Source organism: Cryptomeria japonica, chromosome 7 (genome assembly GCF_030272615.1).
Source record: "Cryptomeria japonica chromosome 7, Sugi_1.0, whole genome shotgun sequence".
In the NCBI taxonomy this organism is placed as follows: domain Eukaryota; kingdom Viridiplantae; phylum Streptophyta; class Pinopsida; order Cupressales; family Cupressaceae; genus Cryptomeria; species Cryptomeria japonica.
The window spans coordinates 833,651,254-833,666,239 of NC_081411.1; the positions used below are offsets into that span (position 1 = coordinate 833,651,254).

Genomic DNA, 14,986 nt, shown 5'->3' on the forward strand with positions numbered 1-14,986 from the left:
TGAAGGATGTCACGGCTAGGTAAGGAAGGATTGAAACGGATGGACGAAAGGATGGAGAAGCAGACTCCCTCATGTGGAGATTTTACCCACAAATTTTCTTTCGGAAATCCAAGGAAACCAATTGATATTCCAAATTTCACACTTTCATACATCCCTTACCTATCAGTTATCATTTTTGTGGAGATACAGATTTGCTTTAGGATTATCAATTACCTTGAACCCTCATCATGGAATTCATGCTTGGACACAACCTAGAAATTGCATTGCATCCTCTCAAGTAAAAGGTTAAAAATCTCCAAAACTGCTACTAAGCTAGGTGACTAAACTAAGACAAGTACTCCAGAAAGCAAAAAAGTAGGGGTCCCCATTTAAAATGGGGCGATGTGTGAATACGTCACAATAGTACCTACCCTCATCATCTATTGGTCAATCAATCAAAGAAGGACATGTGTGCATTTTATTGTAATTCTATCATTGGTCAAGCATTAAATGCTTTGTAATGGGTGTAACAAACCCTAATTAGGGTTTCTATCTTTCAATCTTGGCCATTGATGTGGATTCAATCATGACCCTTCATCGTAATGAGAGCACTATATAAGGCTCCACTCGTTCATTTGTAAAGGTTAATAGTTTAGTAGCAGATAGAAGTTAGATAGCAACTAGTTAGAGTAGAGTAGGAAGAGAAGGCAAAGATTGTTGCCAAGACTTCGTTGTAAGCAGCATATTAATTTCATTGAAGATATGGTGAACTTTTATGTGTTGATTCAACATTTGCATGGTCTCTACTTCTCATTTAATTTTCATGTTGTTTAGATAAATGGAAGAACTTTGTGTATGATCAATGGTGAAATTCGTACATCCATACTACTAACACTTTGTTGATTGTAAAGTGTCTTGCGTAGTCCACTAGACCCATCTTACCCAAGCTTAACTTCAATTACTACTTATTCAATGTTCATTGATGCCTTGATGGTGTCTAGGATTGTAGTGGTGATTTTAACATCATATGCTTACCTTAGGAGATTGTACTAAACTTTGTGGAGTTGTTGTTTTGCATGGCAAAGAAAAGTCTAGTTGAGTTTCACCAAAGACGTTCGTCGCTCTTACATTCTTAGGACTCGATTAACTTTCTCAACCCTATCTCTTTTGCTCTTATTTTTTAAGTTAAGTGAAATTCCACATTCCATTCAAGCATTCAAGATTCAACGTAAGTCCCCTTGTGATTCCAGCAATATCACATCAAACAACTGAGTCTATCCAAGAGCACATCAAGACCTGACATTTGGAGCCTTGGAGTCATCCCATTTGATCACATAGTTTAGCATTTGGGAGGATTTTGTTCAAGAGAGGATAGAATATAGTATTTTATTTTGTGTTGCATAGTGCATAAAAAACACCATCAACAAGATCCAATAATGAGCCATTGAACCAGTGGAGTATAACAGGAGCTATGGGGTGGGGACAAGACCAATTTCCCAATTCCAATCAGAGAAAACAGCAGTAACATTGATAATTGATGAACTTGATGGTCATGTTGATTCAAGGTTCCCCAAATCTACAACCTATCTAGATTGACTCCATCCATGAATGTAAAGCTTAACGAGTTTCCCTCTCATCTTGTCTTTAGGGTGCACGCACTAGTGATATTCTCAAGCACTACTTTTCTCTCTATTAGAGGGAGCTGTAGAGTAGCCATTTCTATTCACGAAATGCCATGAGACAATTAAACTATCAGTTTTTGTTATAATTTTTGTCTAAAACAAAATGAGATCCTTATTACTTTTCAATTCATAGTTTTTAATTTAAAACAAAATAGGCTAATGCAATTTGAGGGTTTTTTTGGCTAAATAAGAATAACATGTAGGGTTTCTAATTTTTAGTATTAAAGAATGTTGTTTGGGGTTTTCCAAAGGTCGAGAAGTCAACAAAATTTGTAAACCTTGTAGACACAAAAATTTTGAAGCATGCCCGATTCTACACCAATTCCATGCAAACTTTGATTCCAAGATGTTTTGTACCAGGAATCAACCTAGTTTTTAGCAATTGAGTAACATAGTATTTTTCATTAACTATATTAAATGAGGAGAACATTAACCAACACTCGAACTATATTTCTATTATGCTTATGATTACAAAGTGTCTATCAAAGGAAACAATCCATCTTGGACTCCATTCTCTATTTGTAGATATCTTGTCTTAAGGATTTACGAAAAAAATTCTATTGGCATCAAACATTGCAAATAGCTCTTGCATGGGATACACATTACATAGGTTTATGCTTAAAAGTTACCAAAATATGAGCATTGGATACTTGCACATTTCAAAGACGATCTAGATACAATATGGCATGAAACTCCTAATTATGATGCATGAAAATCCTTTGCTATCAAAATCAATCATTTATGATTCAATATTGAAATTTAAAAAACAAAAAGCCATTTCCAATCAAGTCGTGAATGATATCAAAGTCCAAAATTTCAAATTTCTTGCCATACATAGTTGTTTGTGTAGCTTGTCTATCATCGTTAATTTTAAAATATAAATTATTAATTGTTACATGATATTTGAAAGTAATTTTATTGTCAACTAATTAATTATTGGTAGTTTTTTTATTTTAAATAATAACTAATACATAAAAGTCAAAAATACTATAATAAAATTAAAATATAATAGAAATTTTGAATTGTTAAATAATATTAATTTAATATTAGTCTTTTCTCATTGGTAACATGGGAAATTTTAGATTGGTCTAAGCCAAGGAAGGCCACAAATGAGGGACCTCATCCCTAACACGAACACACTGCATTAATGTGAATAGTTCAAACCCATGACCAATAGGAGCACAAAGCCCACAAGCACACCAACCCAACAAGGGTTTGGAGCATAAAGTCACTGACATGAATGCCAATAACTTCAACACAAATGTTCAAAGTCACAATCACAAAGGATCAATGATGCCACAATTCCTACGATCACAATGGCCTAACACATTTTGAACCTCGATGGTTACAACAATGTGATGATTTAACCATCACGCTATACCATTAACAACAATTTTAATTTATTTATTATTCTTTTGTACAACAATGTCATATTTTAACCATCATGCTATGCCATTAACAACAATTTTAATTTATTTATTATTCTTTAGTAATTATTTTAATTAATAATTAAAATTTAATATTATTAAAAAATTAACTTCTAAATAAATCAAAATTATTTATTGGCTATTGATTGATATATTTTTTGATATTTAAAATTTAAAAAAATTAAAATTGTAAAAATAAAAAAGTAATAAAGGAGGCAAAACAATTTATTTATTGCTTTTTGAAAGGAAGGCAGCATAAAGAAGGGAAAAAAATGGATTTAAGAAAAAGGGAGAAATCAAAGCTAAAGAAATAGAAAACAATCAGCTCAAGAAAGGGTAACTCAAAAGCCATAGTAAATACTAAAGTGTAGAAAAGCAACAAAGCACACATTTGAGTGAGGGTTAAAGTTTGTAAAAAGTGAAGAAGTCAAAAAATACTCTGGTTGAGATGCACCTTACATAAATATATGGCACTTGAAAAATAAAACTGTAGCCTTTTGATTAAATTCGTGCCTCAACATAGGCAATGCACTTTCTTGAGACCCTTGGCAACTTCTCAAAAAAATTGTAGTTAGAAAATGAAAAGGATGCCTCGTAAGAAACTCAACCAAGTCAACAAAAAGATTTATCTTGCAGCTCAAGAAAAGCAAAACGAATAGCAATACTCAACAAAGGAAATCTAATACATCTCTTCTAATGTCCCCATTTTAACCCCATCTTTTTCTATGAGCGTTGACTAGTTTTAGGGTTTTCTTCAGGTTTCCTGATGTGCTAGCAAAGTTCCAATGTTCTTGGTGAGCTCAATTCTCAGGGTTTCAACAGCAGTTGCTATTTATACTAAGTGCTCGTCTAGCACCAATCTTTTTGGGTTTTTTTGGGTTTGTTCTTTTTGGTCCTCAAAGAATACTGCTATTTATAGTAAGTGCTTGCATGGCACCGATCTTTATAGGTTTTTTTGGGTTTGTTCTCTTTGCTTCTCAAACAACACTACTATTGATAGTAAGTGTTTGCATGGCACCAATCTTTCTAGGGTTTTTTGAGTTTGTCCTCTTTGGTTCTTGGAGAACACTATTATTTATAATGTTCACTTGTGGGCATCAATTATCATCTTTCAGCTTCAATTGGTTCTGGTATGTTCAATGCTATGTTACTTCCATAAGGTGATGGAAATTATTCAAATATTTTCACTTAAAGTGTTTTAAAAGTGATTTTTTAATATTAAACTTAAGTGAATTAATATTTTGAAAAGTGTGTTTCCAATCTAGATGCCTAAGCTATGGGAGACATAAGTTGTTTTTAAAAGTTATATGGGGTCTTGTTCGACGGAATATTATAATCAAATATTTGAATTTTTTCCTAATTTCTCCCTCCAAGTCTATATATTCCATTGTTCCATGGGAACGCATCCTCTCCAAAAAACTGTAATGTCCCCACTTTGAAATAGAATTTAATGGTAAATATTAATAATAAAATTTAAATTTAAAAGACTAAAAATAAAATGAAAATGAAAATATAAAAGAATATAATTAAATAAAATTAAAAATTGAATTAAGTTAAAGAATGGACAAAAGGCATGAAATGATTAGTTATGACTCTCCCAAATATGAGGTATAAAAGGGAGAAGAGAGCCTCATTTGAGGGGCGATAATTTTGGGGAATCAGAAGTGCAGAACTGACTTAAATAAAAAGTGCAGATATGATTATGAAAGGTTATGTCCCTTTCAAAGGGCAGAAATAATGAAGAGTTGCACTCTTTCAAAGAGTGCTGAAGATTAAAGGGTGTGTCTCTTGCCAAAGGGCATACATGTTGAAGAGGTGTGACCTCTCCCTCACATTGAGAGATATAAAGGAAAGGAATCAAAGCATCCAGTAAAATCACCATCGATCAGTTCAAATCAGAATTGTTTTTAAGTTACAGGCAGTAACATCTTTGTTCTTGGTGGCATGCATAGGAATGCACTTAATATGTATGCTTAATATGAAACCTTATAATGTTCATACTGTCATTCTGGTTAGAGGAGTTTTGAATATATTCACGTTTTATTATGAGCAACCAATAATGATTGCAATTAAGGGTATCGTTGCCTTGAGGAAGAACAATCAGATCGAAGAATGATTAGTTAAATTAGTGATAGGATCCTTAAACAAACAACCAATAATGTTTGACACGACTAAGCAATAACAACAGAGGGAAAGGCAGCGACCTTTCAAAGGGGTCACTGCCACTAAAGTCATGACCATTGGTTGGTGGCCTTCCGCCATGAATGGAGGGGAATAAATAGCCTCCAAGCATTTGAAGAGAGAAAAGAACGGATCTGGAAAATCAGAAAATAGAAATTGTGGAGCCTGCTTCGGTATTCACCAATAACACTTGGAGGAAAAGACGTTTCCTTGGTATGGACTTTGTGCAATATTTTTACAATATACGTATATGCCTACATAACTGATTTTGGGTAACAATACTTATGAATCTCTGATATATATAAGAGTCAATATTCTGTATACTTGGATATAGTTATATTCTGAAATACTATACAGACTGTTATAAACTAAATTCTGATATACTTAATTATTCTGAAATCCTGTGCACATTAGTCTATATTTTGCAACAATGCTATGACTATATACAAATACATATATAATACATCACTGCATACCAAATGCATATATGTTTCTGCATATCCAGTATGATGAATACTGTTGATACTTGGAAATTCCATGTTAGTTATTACATTCAATTCATATCTGTTATAGTAGATCCAAGTTATGATATAATACTGTGAAATTGGTTCTTAAGTAAGCATGATCAAAGGAGATGAGTTACAGTGAGGAGAACGGTGTTGGGGTCACCTTTTAGGTACGCCACCTCATGGTTTAAGACCGGGGAGTCCCATGAGGCCAAGAGAGCACTGAGGATGCTGCCTTTGGGCCTATAAAGGAAAGACTTCCTGGGTACCTTGCTGTAACAGTCCTCTAACTTCTATCATGCTGAACAAATATGAAACGATGGGTTAGGACAGGTATGATGAGTGGAGGAAAACGGTGATAGGACGCCTCACTAGGTAAGCCACCTCATTGATGGCATGGGCCACAAGAGGTCAAGGGGGTTAAGCTGCCCTTGAGCCTAGAGTAGAGGGTTTCTTGGGCACCACACTTGATCATCCTATCCTATTCCTACTCTATGACTAATTCTTTTAGAATGAACTCATGTTTAACACAAATAGGGTCTTAGGATTTGTTATGATCATATATATTTTTATATCATCCTAACCTGTTTGAAGGGTAAAGCAATTACAGCCGAGTCTATTTATGTTTTTTGTAAATATTCATTAACAATAAGGGAGGAATTGAAAAAACAAAAGAAACCATTACAGATCTGTATCCAGATTAAGTGATAAATTTCAAAACAGAGCACACAATAACTATAAGATCCATCAAAAGAGTAACACTTTCGCTTACTGTTTCATGACAGTATTCAGCCGTATTAACTATGTAGCATATCACCCTCTCATCCTTGTCTGAAATCTGTCCAATAACAACCTCCATTATAATTTATAAGAGAAGACATAACTTTTCACTTTAACTATTCTAGATAGAAAGGGAAGAGAAAATTTATAGAGTTGACAGCTCAAGTGATACCTTTATTTGATCAGTACCAGTGGCAGTTGCAACAATCCCAGTCATTCCCTTAGGTAACTTGGCAGAAAGCTTCCCTGCATATGCTCGAAGTATTCTTTGAAAGACCTGACAAATCCAGAAAAAGGCTCTCAAGTAAATAGATGAAACAGAAACAATGTTCAAAAAATAGGCAACAGCTGACACATTTTAATGACCACTATATTGAAATCTGCAAGTTAGTAAAGAACATAGAATCATAACAAAATGCTTTGAGGAAAACATACAGATAAGGAAAATAAAAATTCTTCCATTTCAAAGTTCAAACTAGAATTCCAGTGTTGCCAAAAATTAGCTGATGGTGAAGAATGAGGTGTTTGTTGTTCATAGTCAAAAAGTTGTAATCCAGGAATGATTTTGCAAAAGCTAACTTCATACATGCCAGGCAATGGTACATAATTCGTGATAAGAGACAATTTTCACTGAAACAACCAGGTCTCTAGTGGAATCCAATTTCTAAATAGTTAAAAGAGTGTAGTGTTGTATGGATGATCGGTTGATTTTACACTAATATATAGTATACTGATGTTATCTAATTGCTGATCAGCGATGGATTGAAAAACAAAAGATGACTCAAGTTCAAAAAAAATGCATGGGTAACACTAGCAGGTTCCTACTCATCCTAAAAAATATAGATGAAGCCCAATATCAAGACTGGGACGTTGAAGATAACATACATAGATAACATCACAATATTCTCAGTAAATTGTTTCAGCTTTCAATAATTAAAGAAAGTATGATAAGGTGTTTTAGCTTTCAATAATTTAAGAAACAATAGAGCACAGACTTTCTCAAGCTTGAGAATGAAAAATTGGCAAGGGGTGTAGAACACAGAAGTACTACTGAGAGGGGGGCTGAATCAGTAGTACAAAATCTTTAACTTTTCTTTGCAACTTTAAACTTTTATGAACTTTAATCTGAAAACTGAAAGACATAAAAGTGCAACAACTGAAACTGAGAAAGATGCAACATCAAAAGCACAACACACAAGATATTACGTGGAAACCCAATGTGGGGAAACCACGGTGAGAAATGCCACTAGGATCAACTGTCCTAATCTGGCCTCACAATCTTTACTCCAATTACAATGCTTTAAGGGCACCAACCCTAAGGAGTCTTCAAACCCTTGTCAAAAGTGCACCAACACTTCCAATCCAAACCCTTTGAGCACCAACTCAAAGTTCTACGAAAGATCTTACTGCCACTAGTCACTTATAGAAACAGAGATGCAAATACAGTTTTAAGCTAAAACACCAATGTATTTCCTGAACAATCTGTAGATGTAATAATGACTTTATCGTGAACTCAAAACAAACCGAATGTTACTGTACCAATCTGAATTTTAAATACTACATTATCTCAGCAATACAAAACACAGAAGAAGAAAGCATATATTTTAACTGTAGCAGAAACACTGAGTCTGATCAGAATGCTTCTGTGTCTGTCTGATATAAATCTGCATTTGAAGAACAATCTGAATACTTGTGAAGGCCTTTGTGTCTTTAATAAAAAAATCTGCAAACAATCAAAGTTCTTCCAAAGACAAACAATCACCGCTGTGTATCAAAATTGAATTATGAACTTTAGATGATATAAAATAAACTGACAAAGATTATACCATTCATCACCAAAAAGATGCCTCTTGAAATTCCAGTAACCCTGAATCGCTCTCAATCTGCCTTCAAACTTTATCCTCCAAACAACACACTGTGAGTGTACAGAACTCTCCTTATCGAACCATTTTTATTTTCATTATTATCTCCTTATCATATCCAAGTTTTGAACTTCCACTCCACTAACTCTCTTGTACATTCCTCTTTTTCAAAACCATCCAAACATATTAAAATTATTGCATTTTTACAATACCCAACAAACTTTCTAATGCACTTCAAGAATATATAGAATACAATCTTTCTCCATCGACAAGGTCTTGTAACTGCCACCGGTTAGGAAAACTGACAAACCACCGTACAACTGATAACTACCCAACAACCTTGAACCGAAAGATTAAGTATTATTTCCTTAACGTCTGTAAGATTCCCCCTTGCTGGCCCTAATTTTTTGCCTTTCTCATTAACTGTGATTTTGTCAAACAGTTGGCCTGCCAGTTGTTTACTGAGCTTTTTCTGATTTGATTTGTTTCTGAGTTTCAATTGCTTATTTACTCGAGCTGCAATTGCTCAGAAATTATGAATAGTGTTAACTAATGCCAATGAATTGAACACAGATTTCTTAATTGCAACTATCTACTTAACTTCAACAATGTGGAACCAAATACATACATGAATCTGCTATTCTATCACTGTCAATACTGAGAAATTTAAACAGCAGGTTGATACTATGATTTCACAATGAACAAGATCATCACAAAGTCTTGCATACCAAGAAGTCGCTGAGCCTATCAAAATATTGTCTATTGGTTTAGTATCAGCAGTAATGTTCCTTCAAACTTCCAATGCTTCACCCTTGAATGTTTGCCGAGTCATGTACGACACTCTCCAAGTTGGTATGGCTGTCTTCCACTAGAAACCAGACCTGTACGGCACTGTCCCAGGTAATTTCAGTCATGTACAACTCTCCTCTCAGCTCCTTCAAAGCTGTACGGCCCAACCCTAAGTATCTCAATCTTGGATAGCTGGCTGTAGATGGTTTCAGACTGGTACGGCCATGTTCACAGCACATATAACACTTCCTGTAGCAGTCCCAGTGTGTGCGCCATTCCAGCAATCAAATGAAGCTTGGCAAGTGCTAAAGCAATCTTCACAAAGGATAATCCAGCTAGTATTTATGTGAAAATAAGAAAAACATTGGACCCCTACTGCTGTTGCTCAAAATCGAACCCCATGCGGATGGCAATCACATTCAATAGAATAATCAACCAATGTAAATTAACTGATTTTACCTTGAAGCTCATACAAAACCCCAGGTTGTGTCTTTCAACAGTGTGGAGATTGTCAGCAAAGAGGGATTTCATCCTCCAAGCCCTTGAAGATAAACTATTAAACTCTCCAATATTTTCATGAACATTCAATCAAACAAGCATGCTTAGCAAACACTCGCTGCCTCTATTTATCCTTTTCACCAAGAGACCTTTACATCTTACCAGCAATGTGGGACAAAACAAGCTCCATATTTTATAATTTTTAATTACTTGAGTCTCATGTCCCCTCATTGGGTCAACTAAGCCTAGGGAGAACACTTTTCAAAATAATATAAAGTGACTTTATAACTTTATATTATACTTTTTTTTTAATTTTAAAGTCACTTTATTAAACAAACTTCTGGCATTAAAATATATTATCAATCAAACTCAGAATACCATGTGCAATAGCTCTTCGGAAAGGTCTCGCAGACACACTCCAAGTCCAACACTGAGAATTTGGACTCACTGAGCCAACTGTTGACTTACTATAAATAGTAAGTCCCTCAAAAACTCCATCAAACAAGCTCGGTTTGGCCTGAAACTAAAATTGCCTAGGCCAAAATCCTCCTAGATCCCTTTTGTGTCCCAGTTAGCCATCGGGACCATAGCAAAATGGGCTAATGACATATCATCTGATGACTAGCTAGAAAGGGGACATTACAACGTGACAAGCTTATACATATGTTCAATGAAGATAAAGAAGTTTATTAAAACTGACCAAAGGAAGATTTAAGAAACTTTGTAATCAACTACAACATGATCAGCCTTTCAGCCTTATGAAGATAGATTTCATATTTTTGTTTTGCAGATCAAAATCAGATTGTCATCAAACCAAGAAAGATCAGACTGTATGTTCCTCTAAGATATTCTGTACGAATATTTTATACTTCACTTCTGTTTGCATTAATTTTGATCATTACTGATTTTGTCCAACTTGCTAATCATGTCACATGGAACTGTTTGCAAATCAAAGGTGTATTCAATAGAGACCAAATGGAATGTGCAAATACAGATTTGAACAAGTTGTTCATACATTTGATTTATTTGTGTTTAGATCTGTTCTCTGTTATTGCAGTCTTCAAATTTTATGCAACTTATGTATGCCATTAAAGTTATAAACGCAATACTTGACATCAATGACAAAAATGCCAACAATGGGCCGGTGTTCCGGATTTCTGCAATAGTGTCCTGAAGCCAAGTGTAATGTTTGTGGTATCTATAAAATGCAACATTTCCATGTCACAAAGAAGTTCAAACATTACTTATGACGTCCAAAGCCTCAAGAGCTAAAGGATCCTAGGGAATTCAGAACAACATGAAACCAAATCAATAACTTTGTATGCATACAGTTGGGGTTTTTGTTATTTATCTTTCTTTAGTTTTGTCTTTTCTCCATTTTGTACTTTTGGGTTAAAAGTAAACAAAAATCCTAGAAACCACCATCATACAAAGGAGCTGCCCCTCTCAAATGCAGAGGAAGATTGTGATTTTATAGCAATATCTCCAACTCTTGGGATATTTGTCACTGACCATTGGGTGAGTCACTTTGAAATATGCAGTAGCAAATTGATTTACCAACAGCATGATAAGGGATCAAGAATTGATATATGCATGTTGCAGTAATCAAAGTTTCGTAAAAATATAATACAATGTTGATGCATCAATGTAGAACATGCATTCCCAACTATATGGTAGAATCTGCAAGTGCAATGGAATGTGGCAGGATCTACAGTGACTAACTTGATTAGAATATAAACGAAATCCTGCCAAAAAAAAAATATTTTGGGGTGATGCAAGATTGCTATTAAACCCTAGGATGCTCATGCATCAACTTCATTGAAAGTAGTTCTTTATTGTAAGCAATTGAGACAGCCATGATAGACAAATGCAAAATGTGGTGATGTAGTAAGTATTGATGGACAAACTACCTTAGCATGATATGTTTCCTATTGTGGTTCTTTATCTGTTGTGAATAGAACAGCCATGGTAGACATATACACCAACTATGGAGGTGTAATAAACGGATATGAATTGGTGGACAAACCACCTCAGGGCAATGTGTTTCATGAACTGCAATAAATGATGGATTTGCACAAAATGGGCTTGTCAATAAAGTCTTGCAGAATTTTAAGCAAACACAATTCGGAGTTGTAAAGTCAAGCTCATCAACCTTAGCCATGTAGTCTCCCACCAAATGCTAAACTTGGTGCTTTCAACAGAATATGGAGGTCTGTAAAACTAATAGAAATTAGGGAAGGAAACTAAGTAGTTTTGTTTGATATGTCTTGGACTCTTGAGTGTCTATAACTACACTCTTGGCTGTTACTGATGAGCTCTCTTTCTTATCTAATTTAGAGAGGTGGCAGGCATCCTGTCAAACACTCGTTGTAGCGATTGAAAACAAGATCTTTGTTCGCATATGACTTTCTAAATGCATTAAAATAGTTTCATGTGACATATGTGATATGAACAAATAATGGGCAACTAAAAATGGAATGTTCCAGATTTCATCAGAAAAGAAACATAAAATGGCCATGCCATCTGCTAAAGTAAAAAGAAAATAATGTAAAACACCATTTTTTTTAATATAGTTCACCTTGAATAAATTAAACAACGTTTGGCTCTTCGTTAGAGCACTGCACCGCTTTAAACTTCTCTTTATCATCAAAAAAACCTGCAATTTTTATATAGAAAAGTCAGCAAAATATAAATATAAAGTTTAATGGAGCATGAGTCTCGACTCTCGACAAACAAGGCATATTTGTAATATAAAAGCCTTTAAAATTACTTACCAGTAAGAAGCTATTGATGAGCATAAGTAAAATTCTACTTGGGGCTTTCAATTTTAGCACCCGACATCATTATTTCAAAATAAAATTACTCTTTCAAAAATGTATACCCCGGTCCATAAAAAAGCAATGATCTATCTCCTAACATATAAAGAAGAGCATGCAATTAAAAGCTACATGCTTTCACTTCTTCAATCTCCTTACAATTATAATTTTGAGGCTTATTCATATTTTACAAGTATCATGACGAAACTGTAGTGACTAAATACTCTAACCAACCTAATTGGGAGACAACCCCCTCTATAGCATGGCAATTTCATAGAATCGCAATTAAAAGCTACATGCTTTCACTTCTTCAATCTCCTTACAATTTATAATTTTGAGGCTTATTCATATTTTGCAAGTATCATGACGAAACTGTAGTGATTAAATAAACTCTAACCCACCTAATTGGGAGGCAACCCTCTCTATAGCATGGCAATTTTATAGAATCACAATTCATAATACAAGAATATCATGCACATTCACACTAAACATATTGTAATACAGATATCACAATAGCAAAACTGACATTTCATTCAACACATGAAAAGTGTACCGCAAAACTATACAATGATCATTTATAATATACACAAACATCACATTGTATATTATCTATTGACATCATATCCAAGGGCAATGGAAAATACAAGTAGGACTCAAAGAGCCCTAGAAGGAATGAATGCAATAGGTGGGGTGACCCAACCTGTTGAAACCACTTGAAAAATAAGAAGTAAACTCATAATTCCTGCGCTAAATCTCATATAATATATTATAACACTCCTTTTCCCATGCAAGGTTGTACATTCTTCTAATGCTATCTACATGTGCAATTATTTGACTCCACATAACTAGAAAAAAAGAGTCCTAAACTATTTCAAGGGGATTTAACAAACAAATTTTACATAAGTCTATCAAAGATTTCACTGTGCAATACCCCTGACCTAATGATGCAGTCATGGTGAGAGGGTCCAGTTAAGGATTATCCACCCATGCAGCCAAACAAACAAACTCACAACAGCTCAATGAAACAACAAGAAATAGATATTTATTTCATCACAGTGACAACAGCATTACAATTTGCTGCAATAGGCTTCCAACATGCTAGGCCTCAGTTGTTTATTTACAATGGGTAAATTACAGAACATAAAAGATATTGCAATATTGTGTCCTGCCCAATTTAGTTCCACTTTCTTTGTTGTTTTCTAAAGATCATCATGAGTGTATATATATCAGCTACCAGTCATAGGATAGATCACAGTTGACCACAAGACGACACAACACTCAATGCCTTATGAAATGTGTAGATGCATCTTTTGGGATGAATGAAATAATGATGGATCAATGGATCTCAGTGTGATCCATGCTATAAGGTCTCCTAGTCATCACAAGCTTTGAGAACTTGGTGCAAACCTTGAAGAATAAATCTGCTATTTTGTTGTGCCTAGTGAATGATCAGAAATTAAATAATGCCTATATGGTGATCAAAATCTCTTAAGATTTGAATATGTCATTGTAGGATCCAAGATGAACAAATGTTTCCAAATGCAAGGCATAATAGAGAGTTGTAGTGAAATGTAGCATAACTATTAGTGATTGTCAAATGTGAAAAACGCCTACAAAAAAAAACACAAATAAGTTATATTTTTGGTTGACACAAGATTGCTCTCTTACACCTAGGGACGCTCTTCCATTGAACACTCACGGCTAATTGAAAAGTGAGTCCATCACTTTAGTGGCTACAGGTAAACCAAGATGATCTATCTTAAACTTTGAAATCTAAGATGACTTCTCTTGGGTCTACGAACTTTGTAAATGAAGTAATTATATAAAAGCATTAATTTGTCATGGTCTTCTCCCATTAGGATTTCCATGTAAACATTGTCTTGTTGTGTTCTTCTAATGTGCATGATTGTTGAAATTTAGAAATTGATGTTATTGTGATTGATAAATTTTAAATTGGTAAAAATCATTGTCATACTGATTCAAAAGATATTGAGATCTCTTCCTGAAAGATTCAATGCTAAAATCTCTGCTATAGAAGAAATGAAGAACTTAGATAAACTAACAATGGATGAGCTACATGAAACACTCGCAGCATATGAAATGAAAACTCAAAAGGATGATACATCAAAAAGGGAAGCAGCATTCAATGCCACAATGAGATCAAAGAATAAAGAACCTATGACAAGTGGTAAACGGATAAGGAGGAAGCTCTTTTTGTTCGAAATTTAAGATAAGAGAACAAAGGGAAATTACCATTTAAATGCTTTAACTATAAAAACATTGGACAATTTATTAAGAATTGTCCTTACAAGAAAGTGATAGTGAGAAAGAAGAAAAGTCTTATGCAAGGAAGGAAAACAAATGTAATCACAAGTGTAACAAAAACAATAAAGAGAAGAAATCCTACGACTACAAGATGAGTCTCTATGCTTATAGAGATAATAGTTCATCCAATGATAGTGATTG

The 14,986-nt window shown here is 34.3% G+C and overlaps 1 protein-coding gene across 1 annotated transcript in view; it reads right to left on the bottom strand.

Moving 5' to 3' along the window:
• Nucleotides 1–14,986, bottom strand: part of LOC131074286 (vacuolar protein sorting-associated protein 53 A) — a 216,527-nt gene that overhangs the window by 51,088 nt on the left and 150,453 nt on the right. Inside the window, exons 15-17 of the mRNA XM_058010871.2 lie at nt 12,283–12,360; nt 6,728–6,832; nt 6,548–6,613 (exon numbers count right to left, since the gene is read on the bottom strand). Coding sequence (XP_057866854.2) covers nt 6,548–6,613; nt 6,728–6,832; nt 12,283–12,360 — 249 coding nt within the window. The remainder of the gene's footprint in view (nt 1–6,547; nt 6,614–6,727; nt 6,833–12,282; nt 12,361–14,986) is intronic.